Genomic DNA, 16,281 nt, shown 5'->3' on the forward strand with positions numbered 1-16,281 from the left:
TTCTTTCAAGTAAATTTCATGACAAATTTTACTTTGAAAATATATAAAAATTAAAGAAATTAAAAACAATCACCAAAAACGGAAACGGAAATCTGCCAAAAGTTTTCCTTTCGTTTCGCGAGTGAATGCAAATATTTCTTGCAGCAGCAAATTTTGCAAATGACAATATTTGCTGCGGCATTCCCCACCACTTAATGTCAATTTCATCGCTGGAGTGCACATTCTTTCAGATATTGTTTTTTCTAGCGAATACTAATGATCTTAAAGGGAAACTTGTGTCGTGTTATCCTAGGCAAATGCGAAGTGACACATTTTCAAATTAATTTTAGTTTGCTTATTTCATTTTTTGTTGTTGTTGTCGTTGTTGTTGTTGTAGTATCTATCAATGTACTTGTATGTGGAAGTCGTGGAAGAGAAAATGTTCTTAAATGACTCAGTGACTTTAACCGAATGTAGCATGGCAAATGAATTTATAGAACAGCGGCATTAATTTGAAGTCTAAGACATAAGTAGTTATAATATATGAACATGGATTTACTCGTGCACTGCTGCACTTTCCCAGTAATTTGAAACCAAAAACTCAAAATTGAAAAAAATGTATATAAAATAACAAAAAAACTATACTTTAAAGGCGTGTCAAAATGTTCGAAGCAAGTACATTTTTTATATTTTATTGCTGTACATACTTAAATGGATTTATGTTAACTTGTATATTTATAATAACATCAAATAAAATTTGGATACTTAAAAGCAACTCTTCAATGTTAGCTCACTAAGCTCCTTAATTGTTAAAGGTAATTGCTGTGTTTCAATTTAATATCAAATAAAAAATATGAATAAAAACTTTTACTTCCTATATAATATAAGGTTATTATGAGGATCCTAGAGCTCCACTTAGGGCTATGTTATACAGGCAATCATTATCAAATTAAAAATTTGTGATTGCGAAAGATGCTTCAACTAAAAATTGGTCACAATGACGAGACTTTCTGTGTGTTCATCACATTAGTTAAAATAGTGCAATTTATTAATTAATATTAGAATATGAATATTTTAGTAGCAAATATAATTATATGTTACTAAATAGATAACATATATTATATAAATGTGTATATATTAAGTATACATAAATATATAGCAAATAATCGTGAATAAACTAAAAATTTGCTCTTGAATTTAGGCACAACAGAAAAGTATTAAGATAGTTTTAAAAATGCGATATTGACAATTGTAATATAACTTTCAATACAAGATATATTTTGGCCATAACTAAAAAGACTGTCTATATAAAAAGGTCTCTGTCACCTTTTGATGCTTTATTGAAACCAACATTTTTAATAGATGTACTTTACTCATGTGCTGATCTTTAAAAACAAAAGTTAGACATCTCTAAGTTTTCTAATGAGTTTCATTCAATATTTTCTCGATTTTCAATAAAACTTTTATCCATGTCTGTAAATTATTAGTCAAATGATCCATCCATTCTTGAGATAACTCATAACTGGAAACGACAAATGGGGTGTTAACAACAATGTCAAAAGAAATACAGCTTGGAGTAAAAGAGATAAGCCGATTCATGATCCAAGACAATTCAAATGGATTACGAATATTTTAGCTTTAATAACTGTAGATTGACTATTATCAATCAATTATTTTAAGAATAACACTTAATTTCATTAATATAAAAGGAACATTGTTCCTTTTGTTTTTATTATTCTTCTTCATTATATAACAGTTCTTAAAACAGTATGTGGACCATAACATATATTTTAATATAGTTAGTTATAATTATATATCTACATAGGAATTCATAATTATTAATTTTTTTGTATATTCCATTTATGTTTGGTTTACTATAGTTCATATCGTATGTACAAGTAGTCAAAGCTTTCATCGAATATTTTAGTGGATGTCTGTTCAAATTAGAAATGTATTTATTTTTAAGCTACAATCGCAGAATATTCCGTTCAATTTTGAAAACTTCTGCGTTTCCCTGTAAAATTAACTTAATCAGTCAAACAACTAAATATCAGGCTTATTAAAAAACAAGGTATATCTACACACTCAACAAAGACTGGTATTATGGGAACTTTAGATTATGTCCGACGGCAACCTTTGAAGTCTACTATGGACTCATATAGTAAGAAAAGACTTACATCTTATCAGAATCAAATTCAACTACTAACGAGGATCGCCATTTTACATATGACCAGAACTAACATCAATTTAGGAAGTTCTCCAAATCGCAAGAAATTTGACATCCTTGCAAAGCAACTTCCTAACATTTCAATGCTACGAGACACCATGCACTTAAAGCTTATTTTCATAGTTTGTTTTAAAAATGAATACAGTAATACAAATAGTTGAAATGGTATAACTTAAACCTATAAGATAAACCAGAATATGGATTGAAATGCTTGGGATTGAAATACTCAGAAGCGCTAGGTAAAAAGGCACAATTAACTTTTAAGCAGAAATTACTGCATGTCAAATGAGTCTGTCAAACCCATCGTATCGTATTTCTAACTAATAGGCTGGCAGCAATAAAGCCACTCAATTTTTGAAAAGCTTGATATCTTTGCCCAAAACAATCAGATATGAATTCTATGGGTTTTGGGTCACGCTGACGTTTTAGGCAACGAAGCTGTGAACTTGTCAGGAGATTATTTATTTTAAATCATTCAGAAAAAAGAGGAGGAACAATCAAAACTATATTGGGATAGCCTACTAGGGCTATCAGAAACGATATCACTAATCATCACTAAAACGGTTTAAGGATTGAATGTTGCTAAGAAAAATAATTTTAAAATTGTTACAATAATTCTGACTGAGCTTTGTATGCTAAGCTATCATTTCACAAAACTGAAAACTTAGTCTAGTGAAGCTTGTAGGATGTGTAGAGAAGAACATGAGATCTCAAAAAAAAAAATGAGATCGCATACAGAATTGTGTCATCGTCTTTCGAAACAAATATTTTGGTTTTAATTTTGTTATAATTGTTTTTTCTAAAAACGTTATCTTATTATTTCAGAACTTACGGTAATAACTATTAATAACTCTAACCACTTAAAGGAAAATTTAAACACTATAAAAAACCGCTCTGATGCTAGTTGTTCTTAACCATAAACAAAAACTAATTTTATGGTACTACATGCTATACATAATGTTTGTTCTCAGAAGTCGTCCTGTAAATAATATTAGCAAAGTGTTATGAGTATATTTCAAATTAAACTGAAAAAGTAAAGAATATGTTAAGTTCTCATCTGTGAGTTTATTAATTCATTTATTTACACTTTTAAAATAACTAATCAAATCAAAATCGACACCTTTTGTCATTTTATAAATTGTTTGAAACGGATCTACCTTTTCACTATAGAGTTAGAATTATAGTTCCTTAGTTCCTTAGAGGATTATTATAGTTCCTTACATTGTAAAATTCTGTTAAGACTATATATATGTAATATAAGACTATATTTATATTATATATATATATTAGGGTGGCCGTTATTTACGAATGTGTTCAAATTCTAGATGCCACCCCCTAAATTTATTCGAATACTCAAAAAACTACTAAATGTGAAGTTTTAGACTAATCGGATAATGTTTAGAGGTCGCTCATCGACCTTAAACTTCGGAAAAATGACATTTTTTCACTTTTTTCAAATTTCTTCGCTCCCATCTCGCGTATTTTTCACCTTTGACTATTTGTACCAAATTAATATTATTCTTTAACATATTAGCTTTCAAATAAGGTAAAAATCAATCAATTTCGTCCACAATTAACTAAATTATTACTAAAATAAGAAATCATACTCGACGTTTATTGAAGCTTTCAAGAGCAGCATAAATATGGGAATAAATACGAGTACGTATGAGCAAAAGCAGTTTCTTGGACACAAAATGGTACAATATAATATTTGAAGACAATCAAATACTTCCTCACTATATATAATTGTCCACACTTCATTTGAATAATATGCACAAAATAGATTAAAAAATATAATAAAAGGAAAGGAGTCCTTAAGTAATTTATTTAAAAAAAATATTAAATTTATTTATTATTTGACAAAACTGTTTCAGTATACTTTTTAAAAGTCTTTCTATAATCTGTTATAACTTGCAATAAATATTGTTTATCTTGCTCATTTTTACCAAGGACTCTATTAAATTCTGCAAATAGTTTTACTCCTCGCTCTACCGTATCATTAACAGGTCTTATACTGTGAACAATTTTTAACGCGTGTACATAATCTGTATGTTGGTTCCATTTTTCTGGTTCTAGGTTCAAGAAATCTGTAGATATATTGAATCGCTTAAAAAACTTAATGGTATTGGCTGTCACAAAATCCTCTAGTGATTTCGACAAAAAATCGGTTACATTCTCCGTCTTCAAAAGAATTCGTTTTTCTCCGTCTTTTTTAATATCGTCCACATTGTCGTGGCTTTCGTTGTTATCACCACTATCTACTTCAACATTCATTGATATAATTTTTTTTACTTATCTGTCATTCTTTTTTTAATTTTAATTGGAATGTTGTCATCAAAAAATGATAGACCAATGCATTCATCGGATAAATACCATAAATGGTTACACATCTTCTTAATAGCAGCCTCAGATATTGTCTTATCGATGCATCTATAATTATACATTTCTTTTGTAAAACAAAAATCTTGGTAAGCTGCTTCTGATGCTATAACACATTTGAACCAATATTTTACGTAAACATGTATTATAAATATATCTTTAAACAGTAAAGGGCTTTGGACATCCAACGAGCATGGTGCATTGGTCCAAGGTCACGGAATATTGGTGATGAACTTTCTCCCAAAGAGATGATAACTAGTTCCAATAGTTCTTTATAGTCATCTCTGCAAATTGATTTTTGTAGTTTTTTGTAACAAAAAGTTGTTATTTCATCTTAACACCTAAGAGAATTTCTTTTGTTTACTTAAGGACTCCTTTCCTTTTATTATATTTTTTAATCTATTTTGTGCATATTATTCAAATGAAGTGTGGACAATTATATATAGTGAGGAAGTATTTGATTGTCTTCAAATATTATATTGTACCATTTTGTGTCCAAGAAACTGATTTTGCTCATACGTACTCGTATTTATTCCCATATTTATGCTGCTCTTAAAAGCTTCAATAAACATCGAGTATGATTTCTTATTTTAGTAATAATGTAGTTAATTGTGGACGAAATTGATTGATTTTTACCTTATTTGAAAGCTAATATGTTAAAGAATAATATTAATTTGGTACAAATAGTCAAAGGTGAAAAATACGCGAGATGGGAGCGAAGAAATTTGAAAAAAGTGAAAAAATGGCATTTTCCCGAAGTTTAAGGTCGATGAGCGACCTCTAAACATTATCCGATTAGTCTAAAACTTCACATTTAGTAGTTTTTTGAGTATTCGAATAAATTTAGGGGGTGGCATCTGGAATTCGAACACATTTTTTTGCCCCCATACATATTACGGCCACCCTAATATATATATATATATATATATAATATTTATATATTATATATTATAACTTCCAAACCTCACATTAAAATATATATGGGACGATTTGAAGGATTTGAAGTTAACTACTAAAGTATGATAATAAAGTTTATATATATCTACACAGAGTATTCTGTAGGCAGCATATATGTTAGTTCTATTGCGTTCCTGATTATGGTCAGTTTAATGTCATAATGTAAGTGCTAGACCGTTTTATAGAAAGACGAAAAACAAAAGCATTCAATTTATGATACGTTGTCTGTAGAACAACATGTCTCCACCTAATAATAGTATATTTATTTTGTTGTTAAATTAAACTTCAAAAATTTGCTCTGTAGTATAACCTCTTAAATTTAATGGTGTAAAGAGTACATCACAGTCGTCCAAGATTTGAAAAAATATCGCCAGCTATGAATCCTTGTTGAAAATGTACTGCAAACTCCTTAGAGGAAAGTGCATCGAAACTGATTTATTATTTCTCGATTTGAGTGAAAAATGTCATTAATGAAATATAACAAAAAAAAGGAAAACATTTTCAGAAAAGCAGAACAGTTATTTATATACATATTAAGTATAAATATATATTTATGCACATACATACTTATTTATGTAAATTAAAAAGAGGGTTCAAGTACTTTTTAACTAAATTCGTATGCATTGAATTATTACTTCATTTTCTCCTTGCGTGTAAGTACTAAGTCGGTCTTCCAAGTGCTATCCTTGAACACTATGAAGTATGTTAACGTATGTGTAGATTCATTTTAATTTAAAAGGAGTGGACAAGATTTTTAATGGTAGGATCCATAGCTGTCATGCAGAACAACTGCAGGCTTAATGAATGTGACGTTTGGTTTAGAGTTACTTTTTTTTAATTTACTAAAATTATAACGAAAATGAATATACAATATTTTCTATAAATTAAATTCAATGATAAGTAATATGCAAATTCTGCAAAGTGTCCTTAATTTCTGAAAGAGTTAATTTAATTAAAATTACATTAATTTTATTTTATTATTAAAATATTATCAATATCTTGTTAGATGACAATGGATGAAACAGGTCCAAAAAAAAAATAAGTTTCTTGTTGTCAGATAAAATTGTTCTATATGTCCAGTGTTATTAATAAATTAATTATTTTGCATAACTTATAGTTCCAGAAAAAAATTATTAGGAGCAACATCATGACACATAGGTATATCGCGTAAAATATCCAACCAATAATAGTATAAGTTCTGTTAATATAAGACAAGGCAGTCGCTCTATCACATAAGGTCAATTGGAATAGAGATAATCAATAATTAAAAAGTTGACTGGAGTATAAAAAATATTAAGTACAAGAATTTTTACCTGAATTTCCTTTTCAATAATAACGTCTAATTATACTTCCTACTGACGATGGATAATGTGATGCCAAATAAAAAGAACTTTATAAATTATAACGTCTCACTTTATATTTATTAAGTATATTATATTAATTATAATACAATAGTAATAAATTAACACATAGTTCAAATAGTAGTATTCATATCCATTAAAGGATATTTAAAAATAACAAATTATAAAAAAACTAAACTAATAGGACAACATACTTTTAACCATATCTCAACATTTCATGTGACGTTCCTTAATATGTTTTATACTGGGATGTGAATTATAAATAGAGAATATAGAGAGTGAAGTATAAATTTCAAGAAATGGGTATTAAAGGTGACAAATACTAAAAATATAAATGGAATAGTGTATGTAAGTAGATTAATTTCGGATGAGATGAAGATTTCTGGTGATGTCTTATAATAAAATAGTAGTTAAAAAATTATGTGCTGCAGTAACGAAAAAACAAAATATTTTTAAATAAATATACTTAACAAAATCATTTTCGAAACTATGGACCTCTCTGCTAAGCTTGGGTAAGAGCATGACTTAAGAAAATGTTTTTGTAGACCATGATGGTAAGGACTTTCTGAAACTATGAACTTTTATATTACAAAAGGAGAAAATAATGGGCTTCATAGAATAGTTTCAGTAAACTTTTCAAGTTTTAAGTTATGAATATACAATACAGAGTAGAAATGAACTGTGATCATTTGTTTTGAAAAATTATGAAAACAAATAAATGTTGAAATAGGATGTTCTCTCTAATTGCTGTTGAAATAGATGGACTCTAACTAGATACAAATATTGATAGATGATATGTTAAGATTCAATTTAGAAAAATGAATTCTGATACTGACTTTCAACACGAAGTTTTCGAAAGAGTATAATCTATTTCTATTAAAGTCGGCGCTAAAAAAACAGGTTAAAGAAAAAAGCAGATGAACTCGAAAAGAATTTAGTACTAAGCAGAAAGAATTTTAAATTAAATAAGAATCTTTAAATTTTACTAAGCAGAAAGAATCTAAGGTAATTTTGTAACATATTAAGACTTGAAGAATTGAAATGAAGAACTATAGTATGTAGTTTACCGCAAATAGCTGCTATTCGAGCATACCAAAATGCAAAAAAAAACATCATGTTTATAGAACAGGAACTAATTATTATAAATTCATAAATCTGATAAAAGCAAACTATAAAATATGTGAATCGATATAATGACTGAAAATGTTAAACCTGGTAAAAGACGATTTATTATATATTTATGAATAGCATAATTAAACTGTCAGTATTTTGAGTGAGAACTCAATCAGTACCTATACTAGTTCCTAGTTCCTATATTAATAGATTTCTTTTAACGAAAATTACAGAAGCTACGGGAAGAGGGACAAAAAGACGGAATTGATCCTCACCTGCGCAAATGCACAGATCGCTCTAGATTAATGTAATTCATCATCAATGCTTTTAAACTAATAATAATAAAACTGAAATACAGATCTTAAGGGTATAGTTTCCTTTATGATCAAAAAAATAGTTTCTTATGCACTACTTGGACAGTAGAGAAATTTTCTGCTGTCATCACACACATAATCAATCAACTAAATTAACATAACTTATTGCAATATTCAATTCTCTAGGATAAGATTAAAGAAGACTCAAAGCATAATACAGGTAGAATGTAATAATACTACCTTAATTTAATCACGATTTAAAACGAAGTGCATATTAATAAATATAAAATAATTTTAAAATTTATAAACGGACTTATGTAGTTTATGTTGAAATTCTGTTGATATTTTTTGCATAAATATGGGTTGAACCATACATTTAAGCCTCAATTTTCGTAAAATTGTAAAATTCATGTTTTCAATAGTTTTTTTGTGATTTATTAAACCAGAATTCCATGCTTGTAACTTTGACTTATACTACACACCGACTTAGTCGTTACTGCCTCCCTCTGCTTTGTGTACGTCTCAGAGGAAAAGTACAATAAATCACCGGATGCTGTTTTGTACTTGCCAGATCATCAGTAGCAATAAGTGCAGTCTTCTGCTTCAATTACTTGTGGCTCATATTGACACCCGTTCCAGATAATAATGCTTCGCAAGTGTATAGGAATATACGCCTTGGAGCAAGTAAGTGGAGTATTTTGGTGAATGACGTTACGCCATGAGTACGGTTTTGTCGCGGAAGAATATTTACAACACAATAATATTGTGTTTTCTTTCAAGTTCCCCACATAATTAATTTTTTTCTCATTCTACGTTTTTGCTTTCGATTTCGTTGCCACTGGATGAGGAAAAAATGTTCTTTTCAAGAACTGCTGAAAAACATTTTTTTCGCGCCTAATTTAATGAGAAAAAATTTGTCTCTTTTCAAGAATTCTATCCGCATATAGGCTTCAGACGCGGCTGTGTGCGTGCGAACTTCGGTAATGGGTGGATCCCACAACTGTTCTTAAAATGGCGCAAAAAATAATATACAAATTCCAATTTAAAGAGAATATTGATTTTTTTCTGGTACATTTTATGGATATGTGAACACATCTGGTGTGCCAAGGCAGCAAACCCAAGACAAACTGTTTAGTTCTAATAATAAAACACATCACATACTTTGTTTTCTTTACGTACAAAAATTTATTGCTTACACATAAAAATTGAAATCAAAATTAAAATAAAGGAAAAAAATAAAATAAAACTAATTAATACAATAAATATTTATATATATAATCATTTTCACTTATCAATAATGAACTTAACTATGCTTACAATGTAAATGGAAAGTATGAAACATGTAGCTCAACTGCAAGCCACACAAACTCTACTCAGCCCCGGAAGAGCTACCGACATTCATGTTTTATTTGCCTGGGCATCGCCCTCCATTCTCCAAACGCCAAATAAATAGCTTAATTTTTCCGGTGGTATTACAGATGATCCGGTCACCCGATGCAGTCCCTTGAGGTCAGTTTCTGTGCCGTTGACGGTGTTGAGCAGTGATGCCGCAAAGCTGCCGCCTGCCACATTATTTGTGTCCACCGTCTTCAATAGATTGATTTCGCTAGTTGACAAGACTCGACAAAGAAAATCTATGTATCTAAAATAATTGTAAAATATAATTCCGTATAGAACACATACTTGAATTTTGATAAAAAAAAAACTACATAATGTGTGTAAGTATCATGTTAGTAATATATTAGTCAATGATTTTGGGTTATTCCAAGTCACGATTGCGGCGCCTCTAGTTAATTCCAAGTTGCGTTTCAAAGGTAAAAAAACAATAATAAATCAGGTACGGACAAACGCGGAATTGGTATTTGTTAGGGTAAATCCAGCTGAGCGGGATTTCCTCACATTGCCGTCTCGGGTTTGGAAAATTTAATATTTGGTTTTTATTATGGGTCTTAAGTGTAGCGTGTGGCTAAAGTTCAGGGTTTTGTTTGGGAGATTGATTTTAATGTGATAATAAGAACAAAGAAAATGGTGCTAAAAGTAATGGCAATAAATGTTATAATAGGTAAATCTATTGAATGAAAAAATAAACATAAGATTTTAATGTTGAAGTAAAGAATATACGAAAAGTGTACAGTTACATTTTGATAGGAGAGAGATATGTTCATACGTTTTCATATATGTAGAATTTTTAATTTAATGAAAGTATAAGATGTTCCTTTTAGTCATGAAAGGTAGTAAATATATAGGAGTTTTATCTGTATATAAAAATGTATCTGAAATGCATTTATATATTTATGTATATACATATGTAGGGTTATAGGCAATTATCCAATACATAACTTTTTTATATGTTGGTCTTATTCATTTTAACTTTATAACATTCAACACGGGTGGCTTAATAACTGATTATATTATAGGAACCTATTATATTTTCGTCGTAGCACAAATATAAATTTTAGTTGAAAATGATATAATTATATCTTAAGTGGTTCAGTAAAACTAAAAACGTAAAATAGTTGGATCTGTTTATTTACCGCTGCTATATAAAAAAATGAATTCGCGTTGGAAAGAAGTAATGCTTTAAGCCCATCAATAAATAACTATAGGTAGTTTAATTAAAATCCTAAGATATTTAACTTTTCTTAAATAATTTGTCAAAATAAATGCAAAACAAATTTCAATACTAATAAAATGACATATTAAAAATATTAATAAAATAAAACAATTGACTAGTGTCGCAAACTAGGATGCATAGTTAGACGACTGGGACAGTGAAACTCCATGCTATAATCTGAATTGTGTGGAACTTCCGATCTGCTTTCATTCTTAAGGGACTAGAATAAAACAAAATAGCATTGAAAATATACATGATCCTGGCTTTCACTGACACAGAACACTTTACTGATCGTAACTGCTCTTTTGTGTGCCTAACAGGCTCTAACTAAAAAGAAGTTATCCTACCTTTCGAATGAAAACCAGAATATAAGCTGTTGAAGACATCATAATATGAAATGGGGATATGATATTCACCTGGTCCATAAATTAAAAACATAAGCTAGTAAATACTTTTCTGATATTTTACAGTAAGGAAGTAAAATGATAATAGTTGTTTGTAAAATTAAATGCTAAATGAATTGAATTATATCAAAACAATGAACATAGTATTTGAGAAGTACATTGGTATAAGCTCTAAAAAACATATGATCCTTACTTGTTATACCAAGAAAGTTATAGAACCTTGAGGATAGATATCTGAATATTTTTAAAAAATAGCATAATTAATTCTTCTTTTATCAATGGTAAAGAGTCAAGAGTGAAAATGGTGGAGTCGTTATTTTATATAACTTACTTATAACCCAGCTATAATGCTGGGTTAATAAAATAAAAAAAAAAAAAACTTAATAACAAGTTGAGGTGGAACTAAGGATATGAAGAGCGAGATATCCAAAGTAAAATCAATGTTTAATGTTCTTTTTAAGTTTTGAATTTTAAAAAATAAATAAAGCTTGCGAATGTGTTTATACTGGATTTAATTAAAGTTTTTAATTTAAATATTTTGTACTTAATTAGAGTTGATTTTCAAAAACCTTTATAGGTGTTTAATACAAATTTATTTTAAATTTTATCTTTACGTTTGAACTGACGATTACTTGAGACATGCAAATTTATAGGATGGTTTGGAATATACTAAGCAAGAGCATATACTGAGACTGATTTAAAATGGATTTTCGAAAGTCAGCTAAAATTTAATATGAAAAGTTTGAATTGAATAAAAATCATTAATAATTAGTTTTTGAAACTCTGAACAATTTTGAACCGTAAAACTGTCTTTTGAATAGGCTACTAATACTAAAGATGTGACACCGGTAAACACTTAAGTCATAGCTACTCCAACAGCTCTGGTTAACTATAGATAAACATCATTTCAAAGTATCGTGTGACGATAAAATGTGCTACTCAACAATCTCGTTAGAATACACAAAATCAAGAAACAAAACAAATACTCTGTATTCCTGAGAAATAATAAAATAGGCGAGATTCTTTAATCAACTTAGATACTTAACTAGTCGCAGATTTGGTCAATAACTGAACAAGTATGTAACTGGCTGATATTTTTAATGGAAGACAACATACATTCAATGAATATTGCCATAAAAGAATTTCATTATTGTAGATCACCTGCACTATATAAAACTTCTTGATTTTTGTTTGTCTATATTTTCTTTTATTTGAATGGCATTCAGTACATATTACATATAATAGACAAGAGATGTCTTCAAAGACATATAAATTGTTTACAACACGTCATTTCTGCAATCAAATATTAAAGAAATTAATTACGAATAACAGATATATTAGATTGAGGAAGAAATGATTTCCAAAAAAGCGCTGGAGATATAAACTAAAAGGAGACTCTTATGCACCCAAAGGGCTATGTAAGAATATTCCATGTGCGTTGGTGTTTATGCAGTGTATATTCGGTTCAAAGTCTTTAAAGAAGATACTTTAGAGGACAACAAAGAGAATTATTCCCAATTTTTAAGATATAAGTAGTGGGGGAAAATTATATTTACGGATAATAAACATATGAAATTTAATATTTTTTACAAAGTTGATATTATTTGAGTGATACTCTTCTTTCGGAATATTACAGGTTGCTTAAAGATGAAAGTTAGATAAGCCATAATCTTGTAATAGAGGTAAGCCTCTATTGCTTACCTTGCTTCATATTTTGAAGAAATTTTGCAATTGAAGTTTTTCGAAGTCTAATGTTGCAATTAAGGCATAAGGGATGAAATAAGTTAACCAAGCCATGACTAGATGCTCGGATGAGAGATGATTATACATATTTAGTTTTAGTTACTACTTGTTGCTTTGAAATTATCTATTGGCTTGTGAGCAAAACAAAGAAACGCAAAGGTAAGCCATGCAAGCTGAACGTAAATACATATATATATATACATATACTAATATATATATACTTTACATCTAAATACTTTACAGCATTATCATCACATCTAAATGATAATAGATAACAGTGAATATCTACACTATGATATGTTTAATGGAAATTTGTCTAATGTGACATTATGCGTATCACAAGAAAAACGTAGTAGAAGTATATACTAATGATATAAGTAAGCGAAACGTAGATATATTATATAGAAGAAGAGAGAAGAAATAAGAATGATATTACTTCACATATACAACATCAGTTATTCTTCGAATTATATTAATTATATTAAATAGACTATCTACACTATTATTACTGTTACAAAAATCAACTTCATCTTACCTTGTGGCTAATTTCAATGTTTGTATCTTACTGAGCTTATCGCTCGGCAATGTAGGAATGATTTGCTGTAGTGCTTTGAATGCTTCATTTAAACTCTGTGTCCTTTGGCGTTCACGTACGTTTGCCATAACCCGTTGATTTTGAAAGTCTTCTGTATCCTCTGTTTTACTAGACTTACGTTTGGTACGTCGACGCGGTTTACGAAAAGGTTTCATTGAATCGTTGAAATCTCCGACGGTACTCAGCTCATCTTCATTCGCATACATATGTATGTTATTACCTGTTGTTTGCTGATAACTAAATTCCATATCATCCCGATCTGAGTTGGAGTAAACGCTGCCATTAATTGAATTACCATGATCATATTGTTCAAAGGGACTATCCGGTTGGGGTCTCAGTTGTGCTGATGTCGATATTATTTGTGATGTTTGCTGTAGTCTAGTGGTGTTCGTTAGATTATTATGATTCAGCTGCAATTGTTGTTGTTGTTGCTGCTGTTGTTGCTGTTGCTGCTGTTGCTGCTGCTGCTGTTGCTGCTGTTGCTGTTGTTGTAAGTGATATGAGTATTTATATTCAATAATGTTATCACACATATCTTCGTCAGGAAACTCAAATTGCATTGGCGGTAGTAACTTTTTTTCATTCTCATTATTGTTGGTGCTATTATTATTTAGATTATTGTTCGGTTTCAGTTCACAATTTGACATGTTGGACATCACATCCGTTACAGTCGTTGGCAGATAGTCTGCATACAATTTTGTGTCTTGGGTGGGTTGGACACGTTGTTGTAGTTGTAATAAGGATTTCTTATTGCTCTGCAGCACTTCATTGCCGATACACTCAAATTCTCGTACACGTTTGCCATTCTCATTGATGAATGAAGAATTGTCGTCAATTGGACTAGAAAAGTGGTTGTGCTCTTTGCTGCCAGTACCCACATTGGCAATAGGTGAGGCCGTTTGTAGGCTGCTTGGGGTTGAACTTGTGCTGCTACTATTAGTGCTTAGAACTTCACTACTCGGTATATTATAATCGGTTTCCTCATGTTCCATGTGACAGTAACCATCGTAATCAGGCACATTGGTCATGTGATGCTCGTTCAAGTGCAAATGCTGCATTTGCTGAGTTTGTATTGGCATGTAGCTGTGATGTGAGGGTATGGGATTATGTATGAAGGCTTGTTGCTCCACTTGTATTAGCTTGATGACGTTCTGTTGAAACTCCATTATATTAGGTAAGGGCTTATAACTTATATCCAGTAACACTTTTGGTGAAGCAGCGCGAACCGACATTATTTATAAAAAAATTGTTTTTTATTCAAATGTTTGTTTTATCAAGTTTTAGTCTTTTTTTAATGTTATTAAAATTTAATACTTGTAAATTTTAGCCATTATGAAACTAAATGAAATACTTTACTTAAATATTTTGCACTTTATTTAGTTGGTACTAAATATGTTAGCAATATGCAAATATCTCAATAACCAAACTCGCTTACGCTCGGAAGTCAACTGATAATGAAATCCTTTCCATATATCACACATTTGCTGGCTTTTGATTTGTTCACACGCATAATCTCTTCTTTTCTTGCAGCTAATAGTTGTCTCCTTCGTACACTATATATCGCTATGGGCTATTTTAGAACACCCACGACATGACGTCATCACTTCACTGCCTTCACACACAATTTAAGAGATTAAGAGAAATTTTTGTGTGGAAGTGCTCACCAATCGCAAGCGCATTGATCATGCAATGGAGAGAGTTTCTATGGTTTTGTTGTTGTTATTTTCTTCCTTTTGATCGTAAAATTGGGAGAAGAGCGCTTCTGAATTTTTTTTTGTTTAAAATTTAATATTAAAAGCGATCTCAAGACATTATAATGCAAAATATATAATCTATTAATATGTACAATATTATTACTCTTTAATAAGTGAGCATATAATTGTGTATATACTAAACATAGTTGATATAGCTGACAATATATACATATATATAAGAACATCATCCTAAAGTTAATATTATTTTATATGGCAATAATAAAAGACATTACTTCAAAGCATTTATATATGGTTTAAACTCGGTCATTTGGATAGAACATGTTAATTATGTTGTATGTACTCGTATATATATGTTATATGCAAAATTAAAAATGTATATAAAAAGGGAATAAAAAATTGATATTTTTATTTCCGTTAAATATGTATATATTTAGTAAACTTTGTGTATATAATAATATATAGTTGTATGTTTATCAAATACTCATTAAATAAATTTGTTTCTACTTATAGCATTCATTTTATGGTTTAGCTCTGAAATTAATTCTAGTATCACACATGAAAAATTTTTCATAACATCATGTAAAATTGATATTATTATTAATTGTTGTTAATTTGATGATATAAACTTTATACATGACATTAATCATCTGTCTATATTATTTTATAATTTGATGTATAAATTTACGCGAATCCAAAAACAAGTTCTCATATAACGTAAGAAAACTATATATCTTATAAGCCGTGTTCACGATCCAGTGCAAATGTTCTTGCATCAATGCATTCAACTATTGCAATAAAAACTGCAGAAGCCAGATTGATAATTTGATGCAAAAATTGTAGCAGATTTATACAAGTATACAAATAGTTATGCTATTAATTT

At 29.4% G+C, this 16,281-nt stretch overlaps 2 protein-coding genes across 2 annotated transcripts in view; one reads left to right on the top strand and one right to left on the bottom strand.

The window, feature by feature from the left end:
* Positions 1 to 16,281, top strand: part of LOC119682735 (serine/threonine-protein kinase PAK 3-like) — a 491,650-nt gene that overhangs the window by 352,332 nt on the left and 123,037 nt on the right. The gene's annotated exons all lie outside the window — the stretch shown is intronic.
* LOC119682736 (protein twist-like) lies at positions 9,648 to 14,943 on the bottom strand. Its single transcript, XM_038096241.1, has 2 exons — positions 13,627 to 14,943; positions 9,648 to 9,972 (listed from the first exon to the last, which is right to left on the bottom strand). Exons 1-2 carry the CDS (start codon positions 14,916 to 14,918, stop codon positions 9,729 to 9,731), a joined length of 1,536 nt encoding a protein of 511 aa, XP_037952169.1. The 5' UTR covers positions 14,919 to 14,943; the 3' UTR covers positions 9,648 to 9,728.

This window comes from Teleopsis dalmanni, chromosome 2, assembly GCF_002237135.1.
Source record: "Teleopsis dalmanni isolate 2A chromosome 2, ASM223713v2, whole genome shotgun sequence".
Lineage (NCBI taxonomy): Eukaryota > Metazoa > Arthropoda > Insecta > Diptera > Diopsidae > Teleopsis > Teleopsis dalmanni.